Source organism: Trichosurus vulpecula, chromosome 8 (assembly GCF_011100635.1).
Source record: "Trichosurus vulpecula isolate mTriVul1 chromosome 8, mTriVul1.pri, whole genome shotgun sequence".
In the NCBI taxonomy this organism is placed as follows: domain Eukaryota; kingdom Metazoa; phylum Chordata; class Mammalia; order Diprotodontia; family Phalangeridae; genus Trichosurus; species Trichosurus vulpecula.
In genome coordinates this window covers 51,216,682-51,231,070 of record NC_050580.1, presented here as the reverse complement: position 1 = coordinate 51,231,070, position 14,389 = coordinate 51,216,682, and the positions used below count along the sequence as shown (strand labels likewise).

The 14,389-nt window shown below is 44.2% G+C and overlaps 1 protein-coding gene across 1 annotated transcript; it reads right to left on the bottom strand.

The window, feature by feature from the left end:
* Positions 1-1,239: 1,239 nt before the first annotated feature.
* Positions 1,240-13,542, bottom strand: LOC118828085 (cytochrome P450 1A2-like). Its single transcript, XM_036734492.1, has 6 exons — positions 13,446-13,542; positions 6,972-7,095; positions 5,539-5,628; positions 4,451-4,574; positions 2,097-2,183; positions 1,240-1,671 (listed from the first exon to the last, which is right to left on the bottom strand). Exons 1-6 carry the CDS (start codon positions 13,485-13,487, stop codon positions 1,374-1,376), a joined length of 765 nt encoding a protein of 254 aa, XP_036590387.1. The 5' UTR covers positions 13,488-13,542; the 3' UTR covers positions 1,240-1,373.
* Between the last annotated feature and the right edge of the window lie 847 nt (positions 13,543-14,389).

The window sequence follows — 14,389 nt, the reverse complement described above, 5'->3', positions numbered from 1 at the left end:
GTGTCCTTGGCTGTCTCCATTGGGGTCTGAGAGGAGGTGGGGTGGGGTTTGACGTGATTAGCATATATACATACATATATATATATAAATATGTATTCTTCTGTCTCTCCCTTGAGGTTCCTCACTCTGTTCACCACCCCTCATTCAATACATTATCTATTTTATTTTTATTTATAGCTAATTCTCCATTATTTATACCAATGAAAAGGAACAAGGCCCTAAATAATATAAAACAGTGAATAATAAAAAAATTTGACTTGGCTCCAAAAGCCAAATCTATATGATGACTTTAAAAAACAGCAGCCTGACTTTTTGATAGGGTTTCTAACCTGAAATATCAAAGGAATTTCTGTAGGTAATTTTTGCCTAGATTTTTTAGTAAATAATTTGATAAAGTTTTCATACTATTTTTTAAAGATGGAGAAATGTAGGATTCATGCAGGGCTGTGCTGGAGCCAAATGTACTGGCAAGAGCTTACGTAAAACTTTCAGTGGGAGAATTTACAATGTGGAAATTATCATATACCACAAACCAGGGCTTGATTTGTTGTTTTGCTGATTGTTAGACTTAACTAAGTGATAGAGAGAATGGTGATAATGCAGATTAGACCTAGAAGTGTATCATGCATACATTCCCCCTCCCCCCCACCCAAGAATTGGTTGTTAAACACTTACCAGCTCAACCCTGGCTAGATGGTAGTATAATTGGGTGGATTGGGCTGGGCCCAAAGAACAGTCATTAATGGTTCCATGGCATCTTGGAAGGAGGTCTCCAGCAGAGTGTACCATGGATCTATGCATGGCCTTGTGTTATTTAACATTTTATCTCAGTGCCTTGGATGAAGGCTTATCAAATCTTCAGGTGCACAAAGTTGGGAAGGAGCAGCTAACACAACTGATGATGGACAAGAACATGAGGCCAAACTGAACAAGATGAAATTTAATAGAGATGAATGCTAAGTCTTACCCTTGGATTCAAAACCAGATTCACAAGTACAAGGCTGGGGAGGCATGGCAAGAAAGTAGCTTGTGTGCAAACAATCTGGGTGGTCTCAGTGAATTACCAACTTAGAATAAGTTAACATTTGATCCCATAGCCAAACTGGAGATCTTCTTGCAAAGATTTGGTGACTATTTGTCAGGTATGTTATGGAGGTTTGGGGGCAAAGTCTGTACCCCATGCCCTTCCCTTTCCTTTCAAGAAGTAGGATTGAATGATAGAAGAAATGAAAATGAGCTAAAGAAGATATATATATATATATATATATATATATATGTATACCTGCCAGGGACATGACTCCTTGGCCTAGCCCCAAGAAGTATGTTGAAGGGGAGGAGGAAGGAGCCTGTACCCAGCCCTGGCCAATGGCTGCTTAGCCACTCCTGGGGAAGCGCAGCTGGGCCTGGAACTGCTCACAGCGGGGATGCTTCATGGTCAATCCATAGATTGGGGTCAAGTCCACCTTCACTCCAAAGGGGACACTGAACTCCATCTGCTGCAGCAGGATGGCCAGGAAGAGGAAGACTTCCCACCAGCCAATCATCTCTCCAACGCATCGCCTCTTCCCAAGGCCAAATAAAATCACCTTCTCACTCAGGGCCTTATCGATAGTGCCATCTGCACTGAGGAATCGCTCTGGCCAGAACACTGATGGGTCCCTCCATATTTTCCTGTCACAGGAAGAGAAACAGGATTTGAGGAGATAGGGCAGGGCCTCCAAATACCTGTCAAAGTCCCAGATCCAGACTGAGGGTTGGGGAGTGGGGAGCAAGGGCAATGGGATATGTGTTTATGAGTGGGCTCTCTGCTCTGGAGACCCTTTCGATTTCCCCAGGAGGTCAGCCCAACAGGGCCTTCAGCTCCAAGGTCCATCCTACTGAGGTCAGACCAGTTGGCTCTAGACAGATGTATCTTCCACGTGACCAAAGCAGGCCCCAAATTTCCCACATGGTGGACAGAAACCAGAAAGGGCTTCTTCAAGCAGGTCTCATGCTTAGATGGTCCCTCAGCTACACTCATTCTAGACTTGGCTGATGGACATAGACAAACCAAAGCCTCCATGCCTAGACCCCACCCAGTCCCAGGGAAGACTCACTGGTCATGGTTAACCTGCCACTGGTTCACCAAAACGCAGATCCCCTTGGGGATGTAGAAATCATTTAGGGTTGTTGCTCTCGTTGTGCTAAAAGGGACAAGAAACCTCCATCAGACAAGAAGACAGTGGGGCAGGGTTGGACTGGGGCATGCCCCTTTCCTCTACCCTTCCCTTAGCCCTTTGTTTGCCACTGTTCCTCAGCCTCTGTCGTGAAAAGAGAGGGTGCTGATGTTAGCTTTCTCTCCACCTCCTTTTCCAGTCATATCCTGGACTTCAACAAATACCTTTCCTGCAGGCCTAGCTCTTGGCCACAAAACACTATCATCTCTGCCCCCAGGGAACTCTCTATCTGGTGGGGAAGAAAAGACACTTGCTCTCTCTCTCTCCCCCCATCTCTCTCCTCCCTCTCTCCCCCCCATCTCTCTCCTCCCTTTCTCTCCTCCCTGCCTCCCCCTCTCTCTTCTTTCTCTCTCTCTCCTCTCTCTCTTCACCTCTCTCTCTCTTCCTCCTCGGCCTCTCTCTGTGTCTCTTTTCTCTGTCTGTCTCTCTCTCCTTCTCTCTGTCTCTGTTTCCTCTCTCTTCCCCTCCCTCCCTCTTTCTCCTCTCTCTGTCTCTGTCTCTCTTCCTCTCCCTTCCTCCTCTCTCTCCCTTCTCCCCTTTCTTCATCCTTCTTCCCTCCCTCTTTCCCTCCTTCCTCCACTCTCCCATCACACATACACAAAGACAACACATGCACACAGGCCAGCAAGAGAATGATCAGTGGCAGTATACAGACAGTGGCTAGATTACCTGGTTTAGACAGTGAGGCAAAGCTGGAGAGGCAGGCCAGGAAGAAAAAGAGAGAGAGAGAGAGAGAGAGAGAGAGAGAGAGAGAGAGAGAGAGAGAGAGAGAGAGAGATCAGCACAGCCTGGAGGAGTCAGGGAAAGATTCTTTGGGGAGGAGAGGCTTGGGCTGGATCAAGTGGATCATGTGTGAGTCATTGAAGCAGAAGATGGCAAGTATATTCTAAGCAGAAGGAGCCATCAGACGAAGGACTGGAGCTGTATGTGGGGGAGGCTGTGAAGAGACCTCCATGGCAACAGCTAAAGGCTGGTGTAAGGAGTGGTGGGAGGTGAGGGGACAAAGCCGGGGAGGTCACTGGGGGCAAGAGTGTAGATTGTTGGGCTGAACAGGCTGAACTTTGTCCTGTAAAACCTATAAGGGCAATAAATATTTATCAGTATCCTGAGCTGGATGTAGATCACTGGCCTAGACTAGAGCAGGTATAGAGTTTAGATAAGCCATGGTCCCTCCCCTCACAAGGCACACAGTCTAACAGTACAGGCACTTGTTAGCTGCGTGACCCTGGGCAAATCACTTCACCCTGTTTGCCTCAGTTTCTTCATCTGTAAAGTAAGCTAAAGAAGGAAATGGCAAACCACTTCAGTATCTCTGCCAAGAAAACCCCAAATGGGGTCAAGAAGAGTTGGACTGAAACGATCCAGCAATGGGCTATTGTAATTCTTAGCATTACGAAGTGTGTCAGTTACAAAACGAAGATGCCAGCACCTCCCCCTTTCAGATTCCCTGCCATCGATCTACTCTGCATCTACTCAGCTTATATTTATCTAGTTATTTCCATGTCATTTTCACCAATACAATGTAAGCTTCTTGAGGGCAGAGATTATTTTTTTCTTTTGTATCCCCAATGCTTAAGGTACGGGGTCTGGTACGTAGTAAGCGCTTTAAAGAAAATGCTTGTTGACTGACTAAGTGTGATCTTAGTGGGAAGGTCATTGCCAACTGTGGACGTTGATAGATAGATAGATAGATAGTCAAGTCAACATGCATTTATTAAGAGTTCGTTCTCTGCCAGGCACTGTGCTAAGCACTAGGGATGCCACATATCCTCTGACCTCAAGGAGCTTATATCCTAATGGGGGAGGGAAGAAAACCTAATGGGGATGGGGAGGTTTGCATACCCAGGCAGGGTTGGAGATATCTGGGAAGTTGAGGTGGAGGCCTGGAATCCAGCCAAACAAGGCCAAAATTGGCCTCTCAAAGCTGAGTGGTCACCGGGGACAGAACCTCATTCTCAGGCAAGGAGGTAGTGGAGATGATGGCCCACGTGGTGTGTAGACTGCACGGCCATGGTATGAAGGTGGGAAGCAGAGAGTGAAGGTGGGAAGATCTATCCTAGTCTAGGGAAGTGGCAGTGAGGGCAGAGATGAGAACTTAAGAAGATCTTGGTCAGGACCTTAATCAGAGAAGGTGGAAGAGACACAGCCAGAGGGGATGAGGTTGGTGGCAGTGGAGGCAGGGAGGAGGAGATGGATGACCTAGGGATTTTGAAAGAAGACTTCATGGGCCTTACCTGTGGGGGATGGTAAAAGGGAGAAAGGAGGTATGCCTGAAGATCTCCAAGATAAAGGCCTCCAAGTAAGGCAGCTGAGGTCTGTCTGAGAGCAGGGGCCTTCGTTCTCTGCCAATCACAGTGTCTATAGAAAGGAGGAGAGTCAGAGGGAGCAGGAAGCTGCCCTGCTCTTCCCCCTGTAGGGTTTGTCCTCCCCTCCCCCTTTAGTGAGTCATGAAGAGAGAGAGGTGGTGGGGTTTGGGAAAATACATCTTGGATGTGCATTCTAGACAGACCTAGGTTCAACTTATACCTTTGACATTTATTGTGTGACTACATAGCCTCATTTCCTCATACTTAGACAGTAGCCTGCTGGTTGGTCTCTCTGCCTCTCTGTTCCAGTCCATCCTCCCCTCAGCGGTTAAATGGATCTGCCTAACTCGAAATTCTGACCATGTCATCCCCCTATTTAGTTAGCTCCACTGGCTTCCTGTTGCCTCCTGGATCAAATGAAACATTTTCTGCCTTGTAAAGTCTTTCATAACCTGGCCCCTTCTTATCTTTCCAATCTTCTCACACCTTTCACATCTTTCAGGTCCCAGCTAAAATCTTACCTTCGGCAAGAAGCCCTTCCTAAGCCCCCTTGGTGCTAGTGCATTTTTAATTTATCATTCTCTCCCTCTCCCTCCCTCCCTCCCTCCCTCCTTCTCTCTCTCTCTCTCTCTCTCTCTCTCTCTCTCTCTCTCTCTCTCTCTCTGTGTCTTTCTCTCTCTCTCTCTTCTATCTATCTATCTATCCTTTGTTTCTATGCATTTATTTACATGTTATCTTCCCCATTAGAAGGGAAGGTACTTGAAGGCAGGGACTGTTCTGCCTTCTTTGTGGATATGCTGTGGATCTCCCAATGCATAGTGCACAGTGCCTGCCACATAAAAGCCACTTAGGTGTTGTTCACTTGACCTCTCCAAAACTTCCTATCTATAAAAGAGAGACAATAACCACAGTACTCCCCTCACAGGTTCATTGGGACAACCATATAAGAGGACAAATGTAAAACACTTTGCAAACTTTGAGGTGCTACGTATACTGTCCAGTATGTATTCACTTTCCCAGCTCCTCCTGGATCTTCTTCTGGATCTCAGGCTTAGTCACAAGGTACATGAGGCTCCAGGAAACGGCTGTGGTGACTGTGTCAAAGCCTGGACAGAGTGGATCAGCAGGGAGAGAATGATTAGAGGATGAAGATCTGTGCATATAGCACATGGCCTTAGGACTTCTTCTGTCCTCCTGTGGGATCTATAGGGAGAAAACATCCCATTTTCTGATTCTGTCCCTTCAGTGGGGCTCAGATCTTGGTGAACATCATCTGCCCATATGATTCTCTTTTTTTTCTTTTCTTTTCTTTTTTTTTTTTGGTGGGGGGAAGGCAGGGCAATAGGGGTTAAGTGACTTGCCCAAGGTCACACAGCTAGTAAGTGTGTCAAGTGTCTGAGGCCGGATTTGAACTCAGGTCCTCCTGACTCCAGGGCTGGTGCTCTACTCACTGCACCACCTAGCTGCCCCTGTCCTTATAATTCTCATATGTTATGGGAGTCCAATAATAATGAGAGAAATGCAGATTAAAGGAGCTTTAAGAGGTTATCTTTTACCCATTAGACTGGCAAAGAAGGCAAAAACAGAAAATGAGAAATTTGGAGGGGCTATGAAAAAACAGGTACACTAGGGCATAAGAGAGCTGTGAAATGGTTCGGCCTTTCTGGAAAGCAGTTGGAGTTATTCCTCCAAAGTTATGAAATGGTATATCCCCTTTGACCAAACTCTACCACTGGTAAGCCTACGCCGTAAGGAGGTCAAAGAAAGAAGAAAAAGAGCTTTAAGTACAAAACTATTCAGAGCATCTCTTTCTGTAGTATTCCAAAAATTGAAAACTAAAGGTCTGTCTTCCTATTGGAGAATGGCTAAACAAATTATAGTATATGAGATATTATTGTGTCATGAAAAATGATGAAATGGTCAGTTTCAGAAAAAATTGATACAGATTGAAGTGGGCAGGAATAGGAGGACAATTTATAAAATGACAACAACTTTGGAGAGAAAAACAACTTTGAAAAACTTTAGAATTCTCATCAATACCATGAAAACTCTAAGTCCCAAAGGTTCACCTTCTAACAGAGACATGATAAACTTATAATTGCAGAGAGAGAAATGTATGTCCAGGCATGACCAATGTAGGAAATTGTTTTCCTGGAATATGCATTTTTATGAGGAGGGTTTTGTCTTTCAGGTTTTTGTTGTTGTTGTTCAATGGGGGATATTAAGAGGGATAGATTATAAATCCATATAAAAAATTTTTTTAAGTAAACACTTCAGTAGTAGCTTATAAGCTATGATTTTTGAGTGGATGTGAGACACACAGAGTACCATGAATCTGGGGCAATCTTGTCTGGGAGACCCACATTGCAGGTTGAGGTACCACACTATGAAAATGCTATGATCCTAGACAGGGATATCAGGTAATAGGGAAGGGAAAGCTGACTCTTACCAGCTCCAAAGATGTCATTGACAAGATTGGTGATCAGCTTCTCTGGTACATTGGTGTGGGTGCTCCCCCGAGCCTTGTCCTGGCTGTGTTTGAACAAAGCACCAGTGATATCTTGAATATTATTCTGAAAGAAAGGACAGGTAATGAGACCATATTATAATCACTTTCTCATCCAGCAAGCCCATGGATGGTGGTTGCCATTTGTCTTTCCCGGGGATTCTGGAGCCAGAGCCAGTTTTGGGAACCCTGAGTCCTACTAGTAATGCATCCTATAGGAGACAATCCCCAAGGACAGGCCCATTCATGGTCACAGGGCAGCTCACACTAAGTCAGGTGAAGGAACTATATGTGTGGTCTGGAAATCCATTGGCATTTCTTTCTGGAATATACCTTAGTGTACTCATCATTCAACAGGGATTCTGTTTCAACTCCAAGAAAAGGTTGTTGGGAACATAGATGAAAACTAACACTGACACTAACATTTCCTCCTCTGCTTTCCAAAGAAGACAATTAGCCTTTTGGATATAGAGTTTCAGTGGGTAAACAATGACCACTCACAATCACCCCTGATAGGAACAAAGCAGTACATACTTCAAAGCACTTTCACCTTCCTCATCTCATTTAATTCTCAAAAGTCTCCTATAAGGTAGACAGGGCAGGAGTTAGTAACTTCATTTCATAGCTAATAAAACTGAGGCCAGAGATGAGAAGTGAGTTACTCTAGGTCACAGAGCTAGTCAGTGGGAGACATAGCAGGGTGCTGTGAAAAGAGTGCTGGAAGGCACATATGAAAGAGTAATCATAAGGGACTCAATAAAGATAAACTGTTTACATTGCTATATGGGAAGATGATACATGTAACACCTAAGAACTTTATCATTGTTAGGGCAGGGAAAAGGATTTTACATAGACAGAGGGCATGGATGTGAGTTGATTATATTGGAATGATCTCCCCCCAAAAAATGAAAGGGGGAGAAAGAGGGATGTACTAGGAAGAGCGGGAAGGGGGAGAAGAATGGGGAAAATTTTCTCAAATAAAAGAGTATTTCATGAATGAACTTTTACAATGTAGGGGAAAATGGGAAGGGGGTGGCATGCAATAATTGAATCTCACTCTCATGGGAATTCATTCAAAGAGGGAAGAATATACATACACACTCAGGTGTGTACAGAAATATAACTTACCCAATAGGGAAATAGGAGGGGAAGGTAATAAGAGAAGGGCAGGATGATAAAAAGGAGGGTGGTTTAAGGGAAATAATGGTTAGAAGCAAAATAGATTTTGAGGCGGGAAGGAGGAAGGGAGGGAGGGAGAGACAGAGAGACAGAGACAGAGAGAGACAGACAGAAATGTGGGGGAGGGGGAGAGAGAGAGACAGAGAGAGAAACTGAGAGAGAGGGAGGGAGGGAGAAACAGAAGGAAATGGGGTGGGGGGAAATGTATAGCAATCATAGCTGTGAATGTGAATGGGATGAGCTCACCCATAAAACAGAAGCAAATAGCAGAATAGATTAAAAACCAGAATCCATCAATATATTGTTTACAAGAGACACATTGAAACAGAAAGACACACACAGCATTAAAATAAAAGACTGTGGCAGAATCTAATATGCTTCAGCTGAACTGAAAAGGAGGTACCAATCATTGTCTCAGACCAAGCAAAAGCAAAGATAGACCTAATTAAAACTGATAATCAGGGAAGCTACATTTTGCTAAAAGAGACCATAGGCAATGAAGCAATATCGAAATATTTTACAGCAATTTCTCTGATAAAGACCTCATTTCTCAAATCTATGTGAGCATAGAACTTAGATTCATAAAAATAAGAGCCATTCCCCAATTGATAAATAGTCAAAGGATATAAACAGGCAGCTTTCAGAAGAAGAAATCAAAACTCTCTATGGTCATATAAAAATGCTCCAAATCATTATTGATTAGAGAAATTCAAATTTCTGTGAGGTATCACATCAAACCTCTCAGAGGTAATAAATGCTGGAGGGGAGGAGGGAAAACTAAGTACGCTAACAAATTATTGGTGGAGTTGTGAACTGCTCCAAATATTCTGGAAAACAATTTGGAACTAGATCCAAAGGGCTATAAAACTGTGCATAGCCTTTATCCTAGCAATACAACAGCTAGGTCTATATCCTGAAAAGATCAAAGAAAAAGCAAAAGGACATATACGTACAAAAATATTGACAGCAGCAATTATCAGTTGGGGAGTGGCTGAACAAGTTGTGGCATATGATTGTGATGGCATAATGTTGTGCTTTAAGAAATGACAAGGGGGGTGGTTTCAGAAAAACATAGCAAGGCATATATGAATTGCTGCAAAGTCAAGGGAGAAGAACCAGGAGATTATTGTGTACAGTAACAGGAGTGTAGTAATGATGATCAGTTGTGAAAAAGGTAGCTACTCTGATCAGTAATGTGAGAAACGTGGTTTTGGGGATCACTGGACTTCCCCAAATTGTGAGAAAACATGACTTTGGGGATCACTGGACTTCCTAAGTCCTGAGGAAGAACCCTGTGATAATCCCTAAGGAAGGCTGTGCAGACCACAGGACTCCCAGAGGAAGGCTAAGTGGTAGCCCCCTTAATCAGTGGGGATCACAGGGCTCCTAGGGGTCAGACCCCAAGGAGGACCCAAGTGATGGCCCCTTAGAATGGTTGTGGGGAATCACAGGACCTCCTAGGGTTGGACCCTGGGAAAGAGCCCCGTGATGACCCTTAGGGTAGGCTATGCAGACCACAGGACTCCCAGAGGAAGACAAAGTGGTAGCCCCCCCTTAATCTGTGGGAATTAAAGGGCCTCCTAGGGGTCAGACCCTAAGGAGGACCCAAGTGATGGCCCCTTAGAACGGCGGTAAGATCACAAGGCTCCCGAGACAGGGCCGGAAGTCCCAAGTAATGTCCCCTTAAGAAGGCTGTGCAGACCACAGGGTTCCCTAAGGGAATCCCAGGTGGTAGCCCTCTTAACACTGCAGTGGGGAATCACAGCACACCCCAAGGCAAGGTCCAGAAGTAAGCCTGAGACCAGCTTCTGCTGCTCATTGATTCCCTTCCCCTAACCTTAGGAAGATCCATGATTTGCCCATTCTCACCCAAAGAACTCAGGACCAGAGTGGGCAAAGGAAGGCTTTTATTATGCTCCTCGAGAGAGCAGGTGTAGTGCTTACTGGAACACACACTGATACAGCTCCAGGAGCAGGGGTAACCGTTCCTTCCACTCCTGCCAGAGTTTTATTTTTTACAAAGTTTTCCTAGGTTACACAGTTTATATAGGTGGGATAATAAGGATACAGAAGCAAAAGTGAAGTTAATTAGATTTTCGTTGTCTTAGTTTAGGATTAAACTATATTCTTTTACTTCCCTTACTTTCCCTCTTTAACATATGCAAATTATGCAAATCAGTAGGCCTGGATTCTTGACCAAGACCAGACCCTAGATGCTATTAATGAAAAGACATGCTAGAGATGGTGGCTTAGCCACACCAGATATTAAACTGTACTACACAGCAGCAGTCATCAAAACTGCCTGGTACTGGTTAAGAAACAGGGGTGTGGATCCGTGGAATAGGATAGGTACACAAGTAGGTGAAATCAACAAGTTTAGCAATCTACTCTTTGATAAACCCAAAGAGGCCAGTTTCTGGGCTAATAATTCACTATTTCACAAAAACTGTTGGGGAAATTGGAAAATGGTAGGGCAAAAACTGGGCATAGACCAATATCTTACACCATATACCAAAATAAAGTCAAAATGGGTTCATGATTTAGGAGTAAAAGTTGATACTCTAAGTAATTTGGGAAAGCAAGGAATAGTTTACTTATCAGATTTGTGGAAAAGTAAAGAATTCATGACCCAACAAGAGATAGAGAGCATTACAAAATGCAAAATGGATAATTTTGATTATGTCAAATTGAAATGTTTTTGTACAAAAAAAGCCAATGCAACAAGAATTAGGAGGGAAGCAGAAAATTGGGAGAAAATCTTTGCAACTAGTATCTCTGATAAAGGCCTCATCTCTAAAATATACAGGGAGCTGAGCCAAATATATAGGAATACAAGCCATTCCCCAATTGAGAAATGGTCAAAGGATATGAACAGGCAGTTTTCAGAGGAAGAAATTAAAGCTATCTACAGGCATATGGAAAAATGCTCTGGATCACTACTGATTAGAGAAATGCAAATCAAAACAACTCTTAGATACCACATCTCTCCTGTCAGATTGGCTAAAATAACAAATCAGGAGAATGATAAATGCTGGAAAGGATGTGGGGAAATTGGAACATTGTTGCATTGCTGGTGGAGTTGTGAGCTGATCCAGCCATTTTGGAGAGCAGTTTGAAACTATGCCCAAAGGGCTATAGAAATGTTCATACCCTTTGACCCAGCAATACCACTTCTAGGGTTGTATCCCAAAGAAATCACGCAAGCGGGAAAAGGACCCATATGTACAAGAATATTTATAGCAGCTCTCTTTGTGGTAGCCAAGAATTGGAAATCAGAGGGATGCCCATCAATTGGGGAATGGCTGAACAAGCTGTGGTATATGAAGGTGATGGAATACTATTGTGCCATAAGAAATGGGGATGATGCAGACTTCATAACAACCTGGAAAAACCTACACGACATAATGCTGAGTGAGCGGAGCAGAGCCAGGAGAACGTTGTGCACAGCCACAGATATATGGATTCCGTGAGGACCAACCCTGACATACTGTGCTTTTCTCAGCAACCTAAGGGGCAAGGACAACTCCAGGGGACTCACGATGGAGAATGCTATCTTCATCGAGACAGAGAACTGCGAAGTTTGAATATAGACTGAGGCACACTACATGCTCGCCTTTTCTGCTTCTCTTTTGTTTTTGTTTTTGGGTTTTTTTTTTTTGGTTCTGTTTCTTCTTTCTCATGATTCATTCCATTGGTCAAAATTCTTCTCCACGACTTGACTAGTGCATAAATTAATTCAATGCGAAGTTATACATGACAGTTATATGAGACTTCATGCCGTCTTGGGGAGGGAGGGGGGAGGGAGGGGAGAAAAACTGGAACTCAAAACTATGTAGAACCGTGTGTGGTAAACTAAAAATAAATAAAGAAATTTATAAAAAAAAAACATATGCAAATTATGCAAATCAGTAGGCCTGGATTCTTGACCAAGACCAGACCCTAGATGAGCTTGAACTGGTTCAATGAATTTGGCCTCTCTAATTCCCCTGACTGCCTGCTCAAAAAGCATGCGCATGCATACAAGCCTCTGACCTGTCACCTGACCAACCTTGAGGCCTGGTTTCTGCTAAAGCTGGGGGGGAGGGGGGGAAGTACACCTTTAGTTCTGTGGAAATGAAACTCCTCCTCCCATTTCTTACAGTAAAATGATTCATGATGAAAAATGCTGTCCACCTCCGCCGAGTACTGATGAACTTGTGTGCAAATTGAAGTAGAATTTTCTTACCTTATTTTTCTTGCTTTTTTTTGGAAATATGGTTAATATAGAAATATGTTTTACATGATTTCACGTGTACAATTGATATCACATTGCTTGCCTTCCCAGTGGGTGGGGGAGGGGTAAGAGGGAGGGAGAAAATTTGGAACTCAACATTTAAAAAGAAAAGAATGTTAAAAAATATAATTTTTTTAAAAAGGGCACTGGACCAGGGACCAGGACACTAACAAGCTGTGTGACCTTTGGTAAGTCCATTTCCTTTCTCTAAGCCTCAGTTTCCCCTTCTGTAAAAGTGAGGACTTTAGACTACATGATTTCAAAATACCCTTCTATCCCAGAGGACTTATGATGAAACATGTTATCCACCTCTGACAGAGAGCTGATGGACTTGGAGAGCAGATTGACACATTCTTTTTTTTTAGACATAGCCTGTACAGGAATTTGTTTTACTCAGAGCTTTGCTTCTGTCCCCATGCTAATAAAGTTTTCTGGGATGTAAGAGGAAAATCCTTCTATTTGGAGTCAGAGGACCTCGGTTGGAATCTGAGCTCTGCTTCTTATTATTTGTGCGACCAGGGCAAGTCACCTGGATTCTTTTAACTCAACTTTCTCTCTTGTAAAAAAGAGATAATTATATCTCCATCACAGGGTTGTGAAGGTCAATTAGGAAAATCCATAATGGTCAGTTATTCTTTACTTGGACAAAAGAAATCGCCAGTGAAGACTCATAATAATAATAATAATGAGTAATTAGTATTTGTATAGCCCTTTTAGGTTTGCAAAGAGCTTTATAGATGTTATCTCAAGTGATCCTCACAATAGCACTGGGAGGTAGGTGCTGTTTTTATTCCCATTTTCCCAGTTGCACAGGTAGGTACTCTCCAAGGTCAGATTTGAACTCAGGTCTTCCTGACTCCACGCCCAGTGTTCATACCCACTGGGCCACCTAGGCTAGAGGTGAGAAGGCCAATACCGAAAGCCTCCAGGGAGGGTGAGGGACCCTACCTCACAGCTGCATTTACCTGATCAAAGTCTCTGTAGTGTTCCTGGACAGTTTTCTGCATGAATTTCAAGAACCTCTGGTTGAAAGCCTTGAACTTCTACAATTTGGAGTTTGGGAAGTAGCGGAAGATGGGGATGAAGTCAACTGGGTTGGCTGAGGAGGCACTCAGAAAACTCATGGGAGTTGTTAATGATTCTCAACATTTCTTGGTTCTCATGGGCCTGGCATTGGCCAAAACAAATGGCCCCTATGATGTTGGCCACAGATACCACCACATGACTGTAGGGGTCAAAGCATCCTACCCCATCCATCAGCTCCTGGAACTTCTGGATCAAGCATTCAGCCTCCTTCTTCACATGCTCTTCCAGGTAGCAGGAGGAAGAGGTTGGGGAGGCAGACATGGAGAAGGTATTGAGAGCATTCTGGGCCAGCTTCCTTCTAGCTGCCCATACTTCCCCTGAGTCAGGGCTGAAGGTTATGCTATAGCCATCTGTGACAAGGGAGGAGCTGTAGAGGTCAGGTCAGCCCTTGAAGACATTCCCCTGCTTCACCAGTGCCTGTCTGACTGTTTCCAGGCCACTTAACACAAGCACTGGGGTGGAGCCGATCTGAATCTGCATCACATCCCCATACTTCTCCCTCAGCTGGTCCAGGGCCAAATGGGGATTCTTCCCCAAAGTCAATATGTTGCCAATCAGAGGCCAAGCCCAGGGTCCCGGTGGACACCAAAGACAACAGAGAAGGTTAGTGGGAAAAGCTTCAGGGGACAGAGTTCCAGGTTTGGCCATGGCCCCAGGGGCAGCGGGGGAGTTACAGCTACAGAACAACAGCTGCAGTTGCTTCTGGCCCTAGGCCCACCTGGTGGGAGGAATTAAGTGGTGGATCAGAGCAGGAGTGCAGCGCCTGCTTAAGATTTGTGTCAGGTCTGGGTTGGTGGTTCTTGAGGAAGGAGGAGTGCTGGTG